General features: G+C 33.4%; 1 protein-coding gene across 2 annotated transcripts; it reads right to left on the bottom strand.

Annotated features, from left to right (window-relative positions):
* Positions 1-7,698: 7,698 nt before the first annotated feature.
* LOC145246468 (uncharacterized) lies at positions 7,699-12,773 on the bottom strand. 2 transcript variants are annotated; one of them, XM_080108086.1, is made up of 2 exons: positions 12,534-12,773; positions 7,699-9,503 (listed from the first exon to the last, which is right to left on the bottom strand). In XM_080108086.1, exons 1-2 carry the CDS (start codon positions 12,552-12,554, stop codon positions 8,472-8,474), a joined length of 1,053 nt encoding a protein of 350 aa, XP_079964212.1. In that variant the 5' UTR covers positions 12,555-12,773; the 3' UTR covers positions 7,699-8,471. The 2 variants fall into 2 exon arrangements, with proteins under 2 accessions (XP_079964212.1, XP_079964213.1); XM_080108087.1 differs by lacking the exon at positions 12,534-12,773 and adding an exon at positions 9,874-10,043.
* Between the last annotated feature and the right edge of the window lie 7,913 nt (positions 12,774-20,686).

Genomic DNA, 20,686 nt, shown 5'->3' with positions numbered 1-20,686 from the left:
TGCAGTGTAAAAACCTTTGATTTTAATTAGTGGCAGGCAGCAGCAGGCATAAAAGTGCCACAAATTGTCTACATGTTGCATTGTACTTTATTTGTAATTCCTTGTTTTATTCAGTATAATTATTGTTTTTTCGTATTATTTTTTTTTTTTTGAATTATCACTTTTTGTCACTTGCAATTAGGTATTATTTATAAAAAATTAATTTCACAGAGGTAAAAGATTCGAAGACATGAAATTCACAAGCCAGAACACTTACCTTGAAAGAATCCGTCGATTCAGTCAATGTTGCAAAAAACGTTGTACCTAGCATGCTTCAAAGCTAGTAATGGATTCCAATATAATCCTCCTTGACTAAGGCAAGTCAAGAATTTAGTATAATAAATTAGTGATTAAACATGTTGCTACAAAGTTGAAAAGTTCAATATAATTCATAGTGGAAAAATAAGCCAAATCGGTACTTTCTTCTTACAGGTTCCCTAACTGGAAATTAATTTAAGCTCCATGCAAAGGGGATTCAACCAGAGAAGCATGCGTTCCTAAGAATGCTCTCTGTGTGGTTATGGTGGGAAAATTCCCTATTGTATTAGAGACGAGATTTCACGTATTTATGCAACAAAGTCATAATCTGAACAGAATTTGAAAAATGAAACTATGCTCGTCATGCATGCATGTAAAAAAAAAAGGGAAACTTCCATTTAAAAGGACAACTCTCGTCCATGTACCAGAAATACTCTAGTAGGCAAATTTGAACATATTATCAAAAGATTATTTTTCCATTGTAACCGTATGTATAATGTTATATTTTCATTCCTGAATGAAAGGTATTTAGTTCTCTTCTACCACAAAAACTGTGACACCAAGGTCGAAAAGTGGGATTAAGAAGTCAGCACCCCTTAGAAAAGGCACTCTGACCTGCGAAAAGTGCCTGGCAGCCGTATCAGCATCTCCCGGTAAGGGCGCCTCAGGCAATTAGAAAAAAATCCTTCTCAAAGAGAGAAAGCAAAGCCTGGGAGGGTGGACGTCTTAGAACTGAACATAACCAGCATTACACCGCAATCAACGGAGACCAGTTTCTCACCCTCCCTATAGTCCAAATCTTGCTTCCTGTGACTTTTTGTTATTCTCTAAGCTCAAGGAAAATTTGGAGGCTGTCTTTATGAGACAATTGAGGAGATGAGAGGCTGTAATGAGGGTCACTGACACGCTTATACAAGAGGACTTCCATTGGTCCTTCCAGAAGTTGTTGGAACAGTACAGCAATTGCATTGCAGCCAGAGGAGATTACTTTGAAGGGGACTAGAGTTTCATGTGTGTACTATCAATAAAAGTTTCCATACGAAAAAATCTGGAAACTTATTTAAGGTTATATTAGAATAGAAATTTAATGGAGTCCAAGTTGATCTTCCACCTCTCATCATGACTGACGAGAGAGGAGAGGGAATACTACGTCTGTCTACATTGACATTCTGACTGGAATTGAATCATAGTTTTTATGCACACAAGATATGTGGAAATGAAAAGTTGTTTTTCTACACCTGTTTTTAGTTTTGTTAGCAGTCGTTAATGGATTCTGCCATTGTAATAACTGCAACTACAACAACTTTGTTGTTTCTATCCAAAACTCATAGCAGCAACTGAGACAACAGCAGCAGCAACATAAAAAAAAATCAACAATTCTTAATGAAATACCAGAAGACACTTTGGCCAGGATTATTATCATCATCATCATCCTTTGATAGAAATGCATCATTTTCTGTGAAGCCACTGAATCATGAACTCTTTTTTTTATTTAAAATATAAGAAATCATTTCTTGAAACCAAATTGGATGCTAAAAGATTTATTTTTTTGTATTGCATATTTCTTTTTTATATATTGCATATTTATTTTTTTATATTGCATATTTATTTTTTTATATTGCATATTTATTTTTTTATATATTGCATATTTATTTTTTATATATTACATATTTATTTTTTATATATTGCATATTTATTTTTTATATATTGCATATTTATTTTTTTATATATTGCATATTTATTTTTTATATATTGCATATTTATTTTTTATATATTGCATATTTTTTTATATATTGCATATTTATTTTTTATATATTACATATTTATTTTTTATATATTGCATATTTATTTTTTATATATTGCATATTTATTTTTTTATATATTGCATATTTATTTTTTTTATATTGCATATTTATTTTTTTATATATTGCATATTTCTTTTTTATATATTACATATTTATTTTTTATATATTGCATATTTATTTTTTATATATTGCATATTTATTTTTTATATATTGCATATTTATTTTTTATATATTGCATATTTATTTTTTATATATTGCATATTTATTTTTTTATATATTGCAGATTTATTTTTTATATATTGCATATTTATTTTTTTATATATTGCATATTTATTTTTTTATATATTGCATATTTATTTTTTATATATTGCATATTTATTTTTTATATATTGCATATTTATTTTTTATATATTGCATATTTATTTTTTTATATATTGCATATTTATTTTTTATATATTGCATATTTATTTTTTATATATTGCATATTTATTTTTTATATATTGCATATTTATTTTTTATATATTGCATATTTATTTTTTATATATTGCATATTTATTTTTTTATATATTGCATATTTATTTTTTTTATATTGCATATTTATTTTTTTATATATTGCATATTTCTTTGTTATATATTACATATTTATTTTTTATATATTGCATATTTATTTTTTATATATTGCATATTTATTTTTTATATATTGCATATTTATTTTTTATATATTGCATATTTATTTTTTTATATATTGCATATTTATTTTTTTTATATTGCATATTTATTTTTTTATATATTGCATATTTCTTTTTTATATATTACATATTTATTTTTTATATATTGCAGATTTATTTTTTATATATTGCATATTTATTTTTTATATATTGCATATTTATTTTTTATATATTGCATATTTATTTTTTTATATATTGCAGATTTCTTTTTATATATTGCATATTTATTTTTTATATATTGCATATTTATTTTTTATATATTGCATATTTATTTTTTTATATATTGCATATTTATTTTTTTATATATTGCATATTTATTTTTTATATATTGCATATTTATTTTTTATATATTGCATATTTATTTTTTTATATATTGCATATTTATTTTTTATATATTGCATATTTATTTTTTTATATATTGCATATTTATTTTTTATATGTTGCATATTTATTTTTTTATATATTGCATATTTATTTTTTATATATTGCATATTTATTTTTTTTATATTACATATTTATTTTTTATATATTGCATATTTATTTTTTATATATTGCATATTTATTTTTTTATATATTACATATTTATTTTTTTATATATTGCATATTTATTTTTTTATATATTGCATATTTATTTTTTATATATTACATATTTATTTTTTATATATTGCATATTTATTTTTTATATATTGCATATTTATTTTTTTATATATTGCATATTTATTTTTTTTATATTGCATATTTATTTTTTTTATATATTGCATATTTCTTTTTTATATATTACATATTTATTTTTTATATATTGCATATTTATTTTTTATATATTGCATATTTATTTTTTATATATTGCATATTTATTTTTTTATATATTGCATATTTCTTTTTATATATTGCATATTTATTTTTTATATGTTCCATATTTATTTTTTTATATTATATATTTACTTTTGAAAATAAACATCCTTTATATGTCATTTCAAATATGAGTTTGTTTTTATTCACTTTTGATGATGTCACGTTTATCGTATGTGCCTTTCATTGCATTTATTTGGATTTATTTGTTAGTAAAGGTTGTGGGTTGTGGTATACTGAAACATTATGTAAAAGAATACCAAAAGATGAGATTCATTTATGAGAAGCGGAATACGGTCTCCATTGTTTATTGAACTCCCGTTCCGTGTCAAACGAAAGTGAAGGTATATCCGAGACTTCTTTACTGAAGAGTTCTTTAAGGGGAGGTAATGGTTCATACTATCACATCCCTCTTCTTTCAATAATTGAAATGGAAAGAGAAAAAAAAGGAATTTATTTACAATGATAAGATAAAAAAGAAAATAAAAAGTCAGTTAGTAACTGTCTAAATCTTTTTTTTGGGGGGGGGGTCTGACGACACGTTTAGATCTAGTGGTTTGAACTGTTGTATGGTTGCTATAGGTGCCCGTATCTGGCACTCCATGGGGTGTACGTTTGAAAGGTGCCTGTTGACATTGTGTACTGTCCGTCTCTATACTCGATGAACCGTCTCTGGCAGGTTCCTGAGGAATTTCAGTGGAGTGCATCTCTTGATGTGCTATGCTTCTGGAGGGGATTACTCTAAGATGCTGTCGATTTCGACAAAGAGTTTTTCCGGAGGGGGTCTGTACTATGTACGACCTTGGTTCTCGGTCCAATTGTGTGACAACTGCAGGAGACCACTCACCTGCTTCTTCATTTAACACGTACAGGTTGTCCGATGGGCAGTCTGGGCAGCTCTTTTGTATGTTGATCATGGTACATCTTCTGTTTTTCTTGCTTCTGATACAGTCGTTCCATTATTTCCTCCTTGTTAGCGTTTTGGTTGGTGCATTTGATTGGGATGTTCCCTGCTAACTTCCTTTGGTATATAAGCTCATCTATTGAGGGAAGGGTATGATCTAAAGGAGTTGAACGCAAGCATAATAGTACCATATCCAAGTCATGACCGCTTGAGGCAGCTTTTTTGAATGCAGATTTCACTCCCTGGATACAGCGTCCAGCAAAGCCATTTGACTGCAGAAACTTAGGTGAGGATGTGTGGTGTTCAAAACCCCATTCTTTTGCGAATTGCTTGAAATGTATCGAGCTGAAGTGTGGGCCATTGTCACTTATCACTCTCTCTGAAATTCCTTGTTCTCCAAATATTTGCTTTGTCAGTTTAATAACTTCCTGACTGGAGCGTCCTTAAACACTCACACAAATGGGAACTTGTAATAATAGTCCGCAATGAGCATAAAGTTGAGACCTTCAACGTGAAATAAGTTGGTAGCCACTATCTGCCATGGCCTCACCGGAATCTCATGGGGCATCAGGGGTTCAGCACTCTGCATTTTTTGGTGCTGCTGGCAAATGGTACATTGTTGTACTATGTTGTCGATGTCTTTGTTAATGTTGTGCCAAAAAACGCAACTTTTGGCTCGGAGTTTACATTTCTCCATCCCCTGGTGCCCATAATGTATTTTCTGTAATACCTCTTGTTGCATCGATTTAGGTATTATTATTCTGTTTGCTTTCAATAATATGCCATTTTCAATGAACCATTCGTCTCGATAGGGCCAATAAGGTTACATATTCTTGCCCATTTCTCTGAGAGTGCCGGGCCAACCTCTCAGAATAATGTCCTTCAATTCACATAGTGTGGCATCTTCACTTGTTGCTTGGTTTAGCTGAGTTAGCTTTTGGGTTGAAAATTGAACAAAATCCACCCTCAGATCCAAGTCAATAGCTTCTTTAGCTTTTTTATTTGGTAACCTTGAGAATCCATCTACTAGTGCCATATCTTTTCCAGGGCGATATACAATTGTCATATCATACCCCTGCAAATGTAGTAGCATGCGTTGGTGGCAAGGTGGAGCTGCAACCAAATTTTTTAAGTTGATCATTTCCAAGGGTTTATGATCACTTTCGTGTATCTGTGTGGGACACTGCATGATAGCAGTTTTTCTGTGAGAATAATCTATGTGGGTGATGCTGTATGATATCCATCCTTGCAGACTGCCATCTAATGATAGATAGTGGGGGAAAGGAAGGTGTTGTCTCCTTGCTGGCAACTGGACATCTGTGCTCTTCAGTCAGAAAAATTTTAAAACGTTCACTGAAATGATTAATAGGCCAAGTCACTTGATTGGTCCATACATGACCAAAATCAGTTCAGTATAGTAAAGCACAAAGAAATACAAAAATAGTTTGTTAACCTCATAACTCTTGTTTCCTTTGTCCTTTAGTCCTCATATTTCATTAGCAATTTTTATGATAAAGGGGAAAGAATTGCTGTTTGCTTGGTTAGAATCCATCTAACACTTATTGTTTGCTAGTTTTTGAAGTAGTATTTGTTATTTGGGGAGGGGGGGAGTTCCTTACATCAAGTGGTTTCATGCCTTGTCCGGAGCAATTTCCATAAAATAAAAATACAAATGAGATAACAGAATTGGTCAAAGAAGGCATGAAACATATATCTTCATGCACAAATTCTCTAGTAAGCTCTATGCAGTTTTCTTCAGCAGTGAATAACTGTAGTTTTCTTCTTCCTCTCTATTAACCTTTCGTGTTGTCTCAAGCAAATAATCCGTTACACCTCAACACAGTATGTATGTACAGCTTGCTTTTTTTCACATGAACTGATCCGTTTTTCAAACAGTTTGCTTTTATGCAATTGAAGATCATCTAATTTGCATACAAACAGCAAGAATTCACATTACTTTTGTATGATCATTGAGCATAAAATCAGCTGCATTTTGTCATTTTTGGTTTTTTCTACGCAGACACATCGGGTTTTTTTGAGATAAGTCATTTCTGCACTCATTATACTTTTCCGTACACCCAACTTTTCCCAATAGTTCACTTCAATCTCTGCTGCTACTACTGTGCATCAGCAGCAGGCATTCCTCAGATTCATCCACCAGAAGTCAGCTACAAATGCATCAGTAAAACTTTCTTCTCCCTGCTAAACAGGATGCAAATGAGATAACATAAGGGTAAAGCAGGCATAGAAGCATATGTTCCTATGCGGAAATTCTACTCCCCACAACGGTTCACTTCGAACTGTGCAGCTGCTACTGTGCATTTGAAGTAAGCATTCCGCCAATTCAACCGCCATATATCAGTTACAAATAGACAAAAATCTATAACACCAAGAAACTATTTTAAGGGTGAAATAATCGCAGCTAAAAGTAAGTATAATGAGATGACAACAAAATGCATTGAAGGTTTTTAGTTCTCTTCTACTGCAAGAACATAGACACCAGGGTCGGAATGTGGGGTTGAGAAGTCGGTGCCTCTGTAGAGGGGCACTCTGACCTGCAAAATGTGGCTGGGCAGACCCATCGGCATTCCTCAGTAAGGGCACCTCAGATGATTAGCAATAAACCAACCCTTTCTTAAAGAGGGAATGCAAGGCCTGGTAGGGTGAACCTCCTAGAACTGCATAGTACTAACATTTCACCGCAATCAACAAGAACTAGATCATTACAGGAATGCTCTAATCCTGGTTGAAAAAATCCTGCAGAAATTAGGAACTTGTAATTTTTTTTAAATCTATAAGAGTTTCGTGAATAATAAACAATCCACAATTCCTCCATGATCCAATAATAATAATGTCACTTGCACAACAAGGTGGAACTGTTTGGTCAGTGGTTCACCTTAAAGTTAAACTCTACAAACCACTCATTCACAAATTTTCCATTGGTGAGAAAAGCCATGCTTGGTGATCTGATTATCACCCCTTCTCATATCCTGGATATCGTAAATAACCTTGACATTGCCAAAACATATGAGCCTGATCTTACCCCTGCTATAATAAAGCAAACGAAAATGAAAAACAAAAAGAAAGAAACAGTGAGGAAAGAAAAGGTTAAAAATCTTTTATTTTTAGGTTTCAAAATTTTTTATTTGAGGATTGATGATTTCAATTATTTGAATTATTTGGACTTCTATTCTCATTTTGGACTTATTCTCACAATGTTTTGATCATAGTAACCTCCGACTTTCTTCTGATGCACTTTTTCAAACTCAGAATTCTTTACTTTGAACTCTGAAGGCTATACAGAATGTCAAACTGAACCCTTTATTAAATCATCAGAGGTAGATTATTTTCATTCTGGCAGCCATGATTGGGTAGAAGTGTTATGTAATTTTTTTGTAAATTTTATTCTTAATTAGTATCGCTTGTTGAACCTTCAACCTCCAGAAGACTGTGTCTTAGAACAGATTGTTATTCAATGTCTATCTGTTACACCACCAAACATTTATACCCGGTCATGGCTGACAGAATAAGAATAATCTACTCACATGGATTAAATAAAGAGTTCAGTTAGAAATTTTGGTAATTATACAGAATACAGACCTTGCAATTTTTTAATAGGATTTTCAAGTTGTACAGTATTTATCATTTATTAAATTGTTAGATAAAAATACAGAATAGTAAGCTTCCCCCTTCCCATGTTAAGAATAGGCTTCTAAATAATAACTTGATTGATAATAATTACTTGAACACAATCCATATCTTATTGCATAAGTACCGAAATTCCATAGAAATTCCTCAGAGGTTATATCGACCAAAACGTAGTGAGAATAAGATCCAAGATGAGAAGTGTTGTCCGAAAAACTCAATCTTTAATTTTTCAGATTTAATTCAATCGTAGCTAAACATGAAACAATTGTAAAATCTTGAGAAAGCTTCAAGACAATCAAAAAGAACAAGAATGTTCCGCCTTTCAATCTCATTTGTTGCCAGGTCAGACAGCAAGTCTCGTAGGATATCAATATCTTCACCTGCGCACCAGTTGAGCATTGCTCGATAATTATGATCACCTGGTTGACCACAAAGATCCATGACATGGCGCGAGAATGGTGCATGCTCCTCAAAAACATAGCCATACGGTCGCAGGAACAGAAATATCCGCAATGAACGCTTGAGTATTCGGATTTCTCGTTCCTTGTTGCATTTGCGGGCACATATTCCGAATCCGCTGTTGATCTGCATCTGACAATTCAACAACTGATCTAAAAAGTCTTGGACCGATTCCACTTTTAAGTCAGCATTGTCTCCTTCCAGAATGTTCTTCATGATCCGCCGCTCTAGCTGATGGCTTATTTCTCCAAACAGTTTTTCTTTATCCGTTGATGCTGGTTGACGACTCCACCGTATGAAAGTATCCAGACAGTCTGAGAGAATGAATACGTTTTTCTGCTCCCAGCCTCCATCGTCATTATCAGTAAGATCAGTAAGAAGAAATTTTACATGATCGGGATCATGCTGTGCACAGAGGCGAACAACCATGAAATATTTGCTACTTTCTGGTCGGCCGTATTTGGTAAGCATTTGCTGCGAAAATGGTCCATGAACATCGGCAGAGTATCCGCAATCCCGGAGCAAAAAAAGAATCTCCATGAGTCGGATAAAGATGATTCGGACAAAGCGTTCGCCAAAACGTTGACACACTGACTCATTGTCGAGGTAGAGAAGGTGTAAGATGGCGACTACATCGTACAGTTTGGAAAATTCAACAGGTAGGTCAGAAATTACGTGGTGTCGGATCCGTTGGTCGAGCTGGTGTGCTATATCTCCAATCAGGGGTCGCCATTCTTCGAGGTACGATGCTGAGTGGGTTGGTAAAAGTTGGTTATCGGGCTCACTTGGTGCTTTTTCCATTTTATAATTTTCCTGAAACAAAATGTTCAAGTATTAATGCCACCTTTAACAATTTTGCATTAAACATCGTCATCTGTTGTGCAGACGTGCACCATCTATCATGTCTATTATGTCAACAAGCAAAAATATGCGACCAGAGGGAGTATATATGATGAATGAACATACACTAAACTGACCCAGCTCCAAAGATGGAGGTAAATCCTAAATGAAGTATATCAGGTTGTTGCACAAGTTTTTATCCGTTTATAGTAGAGGCTTTTTGAACCAGTGTAATATATTTTATGTATATTATTATTACTAAAACATATCATCATGATTAATTTATAATTTTTTCTTTTAGTTTGTTAAAAGCATTAATCATATTTTTTTGCAATATCCTCACCCATGTTGATCCGAAAACAACCTTCTTTAGTTAAAAGGAAGGGAGTCATCTTCCATCATGATAATGCTCATCTTCAAACAGCACTACTGACCAAAGATCTCCTAGAAGAATTTATTTGGGAAATCTTGCCCCATCTTGCATATTCTCCTGGCCAAGCTCCCTCGCTTTATCACTGATTTTGAGAAATACAAAAGCATTTAGATGACCTTAAGTTAACATCACGAGAGAAAATTGAACATGTATATATGATTATTAAAAATTGAACATGTATATATGATTATTAAAAATTGAACATAATCTATATGATTATTAAAAATTGAACATAATCTATATGATTATTAAAAATTGAACATAATCTATATGATTATTAAAAATTGAACATAATCTATATGATTATTAAAAATTGAACATGTATATATGATTATTAAAAATTGAACATGTATATATGATTATTAAAAATTGAACATAATCTATATGATTATTAAAAATTGAACATAATCTATATGATTATTAAAAATTGAACATAATCTAAAAGATTATTAAAAGTTGAACATAATCTATATGATTATTAAAAATTGAACATGTATATATGATTATTAAAAATTGAACATGTATATATGATTATTAAAAATTGAACATGTATATATGATTATTAAAAATTGAACATGTATATATGATTATTAAAAATTGAACATAATCTATATGATTATTAAAAATTGAACATAATCTATATGATTATTAAAAATTGAACATAATCTAAAAGATTATTAAAAATTGAACATAATCTATATGATTATTAAAAATGGATAAAATCTGATGATAGGAAATTAAAATGGAGGCGGAAAAACCTAGAGGCTCAACGTTTTGCCCATCTTATGCGGGCTTTCTCATTGACTATCTTTCTTGAAAAAGCCCACACAAGATGAGCGAAATGTAAGACCTAAAAAAAAAATTCAATGTGTACTGGTTGTCCAACCTCCAAAGGGTGTTTGTTTTGAAACCCGTTCTTAACATGGGGAGGTTGAGGGATGTTTATTCCGAAAGGCGTATTTTTTATTTTCAACCTTCTCGTAATCAACTTCTTAAAGGTAAGTCTTCGGGTGGTCTCTCAGTGCACTTTCACCAACAACCGAAGTATTATAAGCTTGTTGATGGATGGAATCAAGATTTTCAAAAGCACAGTTTTTTTTTTTTTTGGGGGGGGGGGGGGTTAAACTGAAATTTCAAATCAATAAAAACTTTTGTACCATTTTTAGATAGCTTGGCTAAACTACATGTTAGCATTTATAATTATCGGTAGAAATGATATGGTGTTAATAGTTAATACAGATAAGTAGTTAGATGATCAGGAAGTTCGCTCTCCCAGATTTTACTCTCTCTCTCTCTCTCTCTCTCTCTCTCTCTCTCCCCTCTCTCTCTCTCTCTCTCTTTTTAAAAAGGAAAACATTTATTGCAAATTGCCTGAAGAGCACTTACTAGGGAATACTGGTGGAGGTGATCTGGCATTTTTTATAGGCCAGGATGCACTTCTAGTGTGTTAGCTTTTCAAAATCTTACGTGATCTTATGTTTAACCTCTTGCAATGAAGGTAAATAAATAATAATTTTCTTTTTTCTTTGTTTTTGCGTATTTCAAAATATCTGCAAATGTGAAGATACTAAAATAACCTGAACCTTAATCTAAAGTATAGAACTTTTAATATTTAATTTTTAGAGATATTTCCATGCTGTTGATGTGCGATCACACATACACACACACACAAAAGAAAAAGATAGAATCTCGTTTTTATATTTATTTCCTTTTTTTTTCTTTTTTTTTTTTCAGTGGCGGGGGAGGGGCAATGGTTAAAATTTACAAATGTTCTTACGGTGCGAGAATTGACTGCCAATTTTTCTCAGAAACAGTCAAGGTTTATAACTCGATTTAACTAAATCAAGAGTTATCGTTCTTGGAAAACTATTTTCTTGCACGTATGCTGCTACTGTCTATTTATATATATATATATATATATATATATATATATATATATATATATATATATATATATATAATATTTTTAAGTAAATTCAAGTTTTACGATACCATTTTTATTAAATTGTTATGTGAAAGTACGAAATAATTACAAAACACCCTTGTTAAGAATGAATTGAATCTCTAAATAATAACGTCATTACTTCAGCCACCACGGTAACAAATACCTTATTACTTTTTTTTTTAATTTCTTTTTTAACACAAAGTGATTTTTTTAGCAATTACGCACAAAAACAAGTTGTAGCGAATTAAAAAAAAATCAAGAAACATTATTCGATAATTTAATAATACCAATAAGAAATGACGGCAAATGTTAAGTTTCTTTCCAACTCCTCAAAAAAACTTTAAAATGACGACGTTTTTAGGTTTTCGTGGTGTTAAGAATAGCTTTCGAAATGACGTTATTATTTCAACGCAATATCAAAAATACATAAGTAAGTAAGTAAGTAAGTAGTAGTAGTAGTAGTAGTAATAATAATAATAAGAAGAAGAAGAAGAAGAAGAAGAAGAAGAAGAAGAAGAAGAAGAAGAAGAAGAAGAAGAAGAAGGTTCGTACTCTGCATAAATACCGAATTTAAAACTGATTCATTCGAAAACGCATAAAATGAAAGGATTAAGAAAGAACTCACCTTCGAAAAAATAAATACCATTTTATTTGATCCGCCCAAAACAACAAATTGCGTTTAAACCCGTTGAAGTGCTTCCGGCGTTCAAGAAATTAGTATGCGTTTAAACGTGAAAAGAAAAAAAAAATCGATATGAAGTAACCGTTTGTTTTGTTAAAACGCAGGCGCTTAAAAATTGCAATATTTTTCGGTAAAAGATGGTTCCAAGTTTGTTTTGTTTGGTATTTTTGTACATTAGGTCCACCTCCACAATTTTCTTTAAAATGATGACTAAATAGGTTTTCGACTATGCTGAACCAGAAATCTCATTTAAATTTTGCAGAGACAATTAATTTTTGAGATATAAAGACTTGTATTATGCATTGTAATTCATTGACCGCCATGTTTGTATGCGCGTGCGATAAACAAATCAGTCCACCTCCGCAATTTTCTTTAAAAATGTTACGAACGGCTTTCGGAATTAACACCCTGTTGCGGGGGAAGGATATTTGCCCAAAAGTGACTCATATTCGTTGTGTCAGCATACCCACCCGCAAATACTATAAAAAAAAATATAAAAAAATGGGGGTCAGTCGCAGAAAAGTGAATTTGTTTATTGCGTGCGCATACAAACATGGTGGCCAATGAATTATAGTGCATAATAAAAGTATTTATATCTCGAAAACTACTTGTCTCTGCAACATTTAAATGAGATTTTCTTATTCAGCATAGTCGAAAACTGCTTTAAGTCATCATTTTAAAGGAAATTGTGGAGTTGAACCTAATGTAAAAATTTACTGTTTGTTTTACAAATCAAGAGTTTCCCTTTTTAGGGGGCGAGATTTTTCGCACATTAAAAACCGAGATAAATTTGTAGATTAAAAAAACATGTATCGCTAAATCACCCACCCTGCCATCTCTAAATTAATGAGTGCTTCTACGGAATTTGAATCGAATTAAACCGACATTTGACGAACTAAACTTTAAACTTACATTAGGGTTACGGTCAATTTAAGGCTAGCTTAGAGTAAACAGGATAAAATAAATAAATAATAACAGTTCGGTTCAAATACTGTAGATGTACCAAAAAATGGTCAGGATTGCAGTTTACAGGGAAATCAAGGGACGCAACTCCTGCCAAACTAAAAAGGACGCAAACAGAATCACCGGGGGGCATCTGTTTCAATTTTTCTTTTTCTTGTTAATTTAAATGAACTGTTTGAATAAGTTATTTTTTTAACAAAGGAAGAACATAGAACTTTATAAAACAGTTATAAATTATTTTAAGAAAGAATTATTTTAATAACATAGAATTATTTGAAGAACATAGAATTTTATTAAACAGTTAATTTTTAAAACGAAAAACAGTTATGAATTATTTTAAGAAAGAATTATTTGAAGAACATAGAATTATTTTAAGAACATAGAACTTTATTAAACAGTTAATTTTTAAAACGAATACTGTTCGCGGATGCATCTGATGATTCGTGGAAAACATTCACCCTTCTCTCTTTTTCGCCATAAAAATTCCATCAGATGCAAGCCGAACATATTTTGTCGATTCCCGAACTTTCGTATATGTTTTTTGGCGTGTGACCATAGTCCTTCAATAGTCTGTGTGTGCACTGAAGGGTCCAACGGATCAACGAAGTTGTCTTCGTGGACGACAGTGTCGTACTGTCGTGCTCATAAATTCCTTGAGCGAGTCGATCAAGTCCTTGGTAAGCCGCCCAACCGTCAGAAATAATTCTTGTTCCTGGCAGGCACCATGAATTTATGATTGGAAACAGGGTATCTCGATCCCTATTTTCCACTATTGCGAAATTGCACAAATTCGAGCCTCTTTCCACTGCGCCAAAAAGCCAAACGCCCTTCCTCACACGTCCCCTATTATACTTTCGTCGGAAAAAATATGACTCATCCACCTCCACTTCTTTAGGTGTCGAATGTTCGTCTCTCCCACCTAACATGATGGGATGGTCCAGCATGTCCTGTTCACAGACTTCTCTTATGAATGACATCCAATCTACGATTGTATGGTTACTCACACTTGCTTCCTGTTTAATTTTAATCTGCGGCATCTCCATGCTCCAACTGAGCAAAATAACTAAAATCTGCTTTATTGTCAGATGACTTCTCTGTAAGAAGGAATCCATCCTTGGCAAACCACCCTTCTTACAGACAGGACACTTCCACGCAAAACCATCCCCTTTGGCTCCGTTTTTATAGAGAATTCGATCTCTCTCACACGAGCTGCAGAAACTCCTATTCGGTATGAGTCCCAATGAGGCCGCTGTTTGTAACTGTACCTCGTTATTTGGTGGCAGTAAATTATACAAATGCTCATAGGTCCACTTCTGCTCTTCCACTTCAGTCGTAGACATAACGTGGTCAACGATAGTAGTTCTCATTTTGGTAAAAAAAAATAAAAACGTAAAGAATAAAAGTATAATAAAAAATTGTAAAAACAAAAAATTAAAGAAGAAAATAATTTAGAAGTAAAACGAATAAAAAACAAAGGAATTAGAAAGAAATGAACTATTCAAAAGAAATCTTAAAACTTGTTATATTATTCCACGTGTAGTAGGTTCGGTTAAAATTCGTAATTTAAAAATTGAAACAGGTGCCCCCCGGTGATTCTGTTTGCGTCCTTTTTAGTTTGGCAGGAGTTGCGTCCCTTGATTTCCCTGTAAACTGCAATCCTGCCAAAAAATGACTGTTCTTCATTAGTGTAGCAAAATTCGAAAATTGAATTTCAAGTGAAATTAATGGTATCTACTGAACTGTTATGTCGCAGTAATTAACATATCCAGAAGTTATGAAAATGATAAGATGGAAAATTAATTATTAATGAGAATTGTTTTTGAAAAAAATTTCAAGTGTGTATATAAATTATTCGCATCAAGTCAGGGGAAGTAACTCGGTCCGTTTTGTTACAATAATGGTGGCGGACACGCAATCATCTATTTGTACAAAGTACATGTTTTATGTAATAATGCAGTAATATATAACTAATTGCGACATGATTAGATAGATAACATTGCTTATTGTTGAAATTGATTTAAAAAAAAAAACAGTAAGTAGTTATTGTTTGGCAAATTTGTATTTTTTTTTTTTTTACAAGCCGGTCACCACTTATCAAGGCCCGGAAGCCACTCGGGGATAAGGGTTATTGCATGTACAGTACGTTAGTGTTGAGATTTGATGAAGTGTCTTATTTAAGGGGGCAGTTCATCAGGAATGTGTTTATGTTAGTAGACATCTAGGTTGTAGTTAGGTGGGAAACAGGCAGACGGAACAGAGTTCCACAGGCGTGCACTTCTAAGAAAGAAGCTTTGTTCATGGAATCTACGTTTTGGTTTGGACACAGATAAAGAGTGGGGAAAATTTTTGACAGTGGTATCAGCTAGACGGGTGTTTTTCATGAAAGATTGGCGAGGGGGAGGGGGCAGAGATTGGAGCTCAGACGAGCACCTGCCATGGAAGTAACAATAAAACAAAGAAAGGCTTGCAACGTCTCTACTGTGGGAGAGACGTTGCAGGGAAGAGAAAAGGACATCCTCCACTAAGCCACAAAGCCTATTTTGTACTCTGTCAAGCCAGGATAGGCTGTTTTTAGCAGCTTCTGCCCAGATGTGGCAACAGTTCTCCATCCTTGGAAGTACTTGGCTTTTATATAGATAGAGAATTGCATCAGCAGTGAGATATCTTCTGGAGCGGCAGAAGGATACTATCATTTTCCCAGCAACCTTGGCAATAGACTTAATGTACGTATTCCATTTCAGGTCAGGAGTAAAGGTGAAGCCCAGAAGCTTATCAAAACATGGAGCGTCCTCTAGTCAACAGCCATCTATTTCAATTGATGCCAGATGGGGATCAGAGCGTTGATGATGTAAAGATAGGAGCTTGGTTTAGATGCATTAAAAGTAACCAGCCACCTCTTTCCCCACTGTACCACGTGCTCAAGATCAGAGGAGAGAGAATCAGAGAGAACTTTGTCATTTACAGCCTTTGATGTGTTGCCGTAGATGGTCGTGTCATCAGCATAGATGTCAACGAATGATTTAAGTATGTGTTTTGGGAGATCTTTGATGCAGATCAGGAAGAGAGTTGGGGCCAGGATGGACCCCTGAGGGACTCCAGCATTAATACTGACAGTCTCTAATTTTTGCCTATCAACCACTACTCTTATGAGCCTATCAGAGAGAAATGATTTAATGATCGAGAAAACATTTCCAGTTATACCGTAGCTGGAAATCTTGTGAAGCAGGCCCGTATGCCATACTTTATCGAAGGTTTTTGATATGTCAAGAGCAATTGCCCTAGAAAGGAAGCCTTTATCGAGAGATTCACTAATCCTATGAGATATAACCATTAGTACATCTGCTGTAGATCTGGCAGAATGGAAACCATATTGCATGTCACTAAGAAGGTTATTTCTTTTGAGGTGATTGACTACTTCTCTATTTAATATGGATTCCAGCAACTTACTCATGACACACAGGAGACTTATTGGTCTGTACTGAGAGGGAGACGACTTATCACCTGAATTCTTAAATACAGGGCATACTGATGAGGTTTTCCAGGGTGTTGGAAAGCACTTCTCTTTAAGCAACACTTAAACAGTTTTATAAGTATGTGGGCAAGTTCTGGTTGAAGCTTTTTCAGCACTATAATTGGAATGCCGTCAGGGCCAGTTGCTTTACTGAAATAAGGTTCTTGATTAGCTTAGCGACTTCATGCACAGATATTTGTATGTTGCATAGCGTGTTCTGTGTTATAGGAGGAAATACGGGGAGTTGATGGCCTTCGTCGCATAGGGCAGAATTAGCAGCAAAGTTCTTGGTAAATAGTTTGGACTTGTCTGATGCTGACAAGATGACCTCAGGTCCATTGATGATGGTTGGGATAGAACGTACACTTCTGTTCAGGATCCTGTTTGCTATTTACCAAAACTGGTGGGACCAAGCTGCTGCTCAGCTACTTTGGATTTAACGGACTGAGTATATAGCTCTCTTGCATTTTTTATTACTCTTTTACAGTGGTTGCTGGCAGTCCTGAAAGCAGCTCTAGTCACAGTGCATCTATTACGTTGGTAGCTATGGAAAAAAGTGATTTCAGTGCGCGATGGCAGCAGCACATTCTGGGGAGAACCATGGCTGGTTATTAGGTTTTTGTTGGAATTTTTTTGATGGTATGAATCGGTCTATGCCTACAATTAACCATTCAGTCAGCTCTGATACTATAGAGGACACATCCTTTTTAAACATGGAATGTAGGGGTAGATCAGATATAAATGTACGAAAGCTATCCCAATCAGCCGTAGAGTATCGATATACAGTACGGTGTAGAGGTACATCTGAAGACTTATTGCATTTTGTTTTTATCTTAACTGATACACCCGAGTGGTTGGAAGATCCCAGAGAGGACAGAACGGAACATGAACATAGCTCAGGGGAAGTTGTGAGAAAAAGGTCTAGAAGGCTAGTGTATTGACCGGAAGTATCGGGCACACGGGTGGGTTCGTGAACAATCTGGGTGAGGTCATAGGCAATGGCGAAATCATGACAGAACCCCCCCTCATCATCTGTCTTGTTCGAGTGGGTCAGCCATCAGCGGTGTAAATTATTTGACAGACAAAAATTTATAAAAATTATTTTTTTTTTATATAAAACACATTATTAGACCTTAAGGCTGAAATAAAACTTGAAAAATTTAATTTTTATTATTTTTTTCAACATTTTTATGAGACTAAAGGTACAACAATCGAGGCCGCCAACATTTTGAAAATTTGGCCTTTGTAAGGATTGCCAGATTGGCCTTTTTGAAGCCAAAATGCAGGGACCATGGTTCCACGCAAGAGTATAAAAAGGGCCAAATTTGGCCTTAAAAAGGCTAATCTGGCAAGCCTTAGAAAGGCCAAAATTTCAAAACAAGATGGTGGCCTCTGTTGGTGTACATTTAGTCTAATAAAAAATGTTGAAAAAAATAATAAAAATTAAATTTTTTCAGTGGTCTTTTTTACACCCTTTCATGAACTAGATTTTTGGCCACCATATTTTTTTGTAATGAAAGTGCGTTAAAAAGAGGCCAAATTTGGCCTTAAAAAAGCCAAACTGTCAAACCTTAGAAAGGCCGAATTACAGCGGCGTCGAATGTTGCATATTTAGTTTCATAATTTTTTTCTGGTTTTATTTCATGCTTTGAGTGTAATAATGTGTTTTATATAAAAATAAATAGCTTTTATAAATTTTTGTTTGTCAAATAATTGACGCCGCTAAACTACACATTTACCTATTGTTTTTTTAATGAAGATTCATTTTTCGGTTGTCGGATTTCGCTACAATAACGAAGAACAAAAATGGCATTCTATTTGGCACTTTTGCATGTCAGTGACAAGAGGCGAATGTGTGTATTTTAATTTCAAGAACTGCCGACAGATGTTGCTTATCAGTCAAAGAATAGGAGCCAGTAACTCTTCCTTTTCTAAAAGTGCGTGCAAACTAAAATTATATTTTGATACATTTTTTATACAATCTGTCTGTACAAAAAAAAACTGTTCTTAAACCTCTATAAATGTTTCATGTTTTTTGGAATTATACTTTGCTACATTTTTATACAACCTTACTGTAAAAAATAAAACAAATAATTCTAAAAATAATCTATAAATATTTCATGTTTTTAACATATTTATTATTTTATTTTCAGTTATGAATCACTCATTGAAAATAATTTATATTAATTCATAAAAATTATATTTTGATACATTTTCTATACAATAAAATGTTTCGATTTTCATATTTTTGTGTTATTTATTTTGTTATTATATATTTTTGCGTTATCATAACACTTGTTTATATTTGAGGTTCACATAATGGCTAGACGTTATTTCTCTTTCGAAGAACAGGGGTCGATAACTCGTCTCTGTTGCTAATATGTCACTGTCCTGCAGAGTGCCTTATATTTTTGTGTGAACATCCGGAAAAAAATGGTGAAAAAAAGAAAATGTTTCATTATTATTTATATGTGGATGTAATCGATAAAATACAATAAACATGCATGGGATCATTGCTCCTTTTATTCAGGGCAAACTAAACACTGCTCAAGGCGATATAAACCCTAATTAGTTCCTCATGCAAAATCTCCCTTTTCTGAAAAAAAAAGAAAGAATTTAGCAAAAGATCTAATAAATGGTAACAGACAAAAATAAAATAGTGACCTCGGCATTCATTGGGCTTGACTACCCTCTTACCTAATAGGGATTATTCTGCCCTTTTCTCTTTAGACTCAATTTACGATGTATAGTTTTTGAACCTAGCCGGATTTCTTATTAGTCTTCCTGACCATGTCCTTCTCACCCTCTTTGGACTTGGTTTTGATAGAGATAGTGTTGGGCTCGGTTTTTCTCTTTCATCATTTTGTTGCTGAGATGTCTGAGGGGTCACATGCCTCTCCTGTATCTGGTCCTACATTCGTTGGTACCTTACTTGGTATGGGCGGTAGATCAGAGATGGTAATGGGGTTCTTCTATTTTGGGGGCCTTTTTCAAATCTACCCTATTCCGCGATACAACTCTCCATTAACTTTGACGTGGTATGATCTCTCATGCAGTCTCTGCCATACAATGACTTTCTTCCATTCTTTCTGATCTTTTATGTGTGATTTCGTCCACACCACATCTCCGGAGTGCAAAGGTTGAAGTGGTTTTACTTTGTGATTGAAGTACTTAATCATCTTGTTTAAATTTTTGGGCAATTCTAGTTTGAGTAGATTCTCTCTGGTTGGAAGAAGCGTTTCTGTTCTTCTGAACATCAGTTTCTGTGTTGGTAATAACAGACCTTTAGCTGACGTATTTCTGTGATCCAGCATTGCTAGTTATGAATCAACCTTATCATCCATCTCTTTCTAGAAAAGATTCTTTGCTATCTTTACCGCAGATTCTACTTTTTTATTTGCTTTGTTGTTGTAAGCACAGGCAGGTATGTGTATAAAACATGATTTTCTTGGAAAGGTTGAAAATTCATGGCTACTGAACTGGGGTCAATTATTAGTAACTACCTGATCTGGTATTCCATGTCGTGCAAAATGTGTTTAAGTTTAGTGATCACCGTCTTTGCCTGTGTAGTTGAAAGATAATCAATTTCCCAGAAATTGCTCACGTAATCAACTGTGTAGAG

Source organism: Euprymna scolopes, chromosome 24, assembly GCF_053919585.1.
Source record: "Euprymna scolopes isolate OS-2025 chromosome 24, ASM5391958v1, whole genome shotgun sequence".
Taxonomy (NCBI): domain Eukaryota; kingdom Metazoa; phylum Mollusca; class Cephalopoda; order Sepiida; family Sepiolidae; genus Euprymna; species Euprymna scolopes.
The sequence above is the reverse complement of the archived record's forward strand: the minus strand, read 5'-3'. Positions and strand labels throughout refer to the sequence as shown.

Bases quoted from the DNA above. Each gene is read 5' to 3' on its own strand.
- LOC145246468 (XM_080108086.1), bottom strand. From the start codon at position 12,554: ATGGTATTTATTTTTTCGAAG. The intron at 9,504-12,533 runs GTGAGTTCTTTC...ATTTTGTTTCAG, and splicing joins TGGTATTTATTTTTTCGAAG to GAAAATTATAAAATGGAAAA.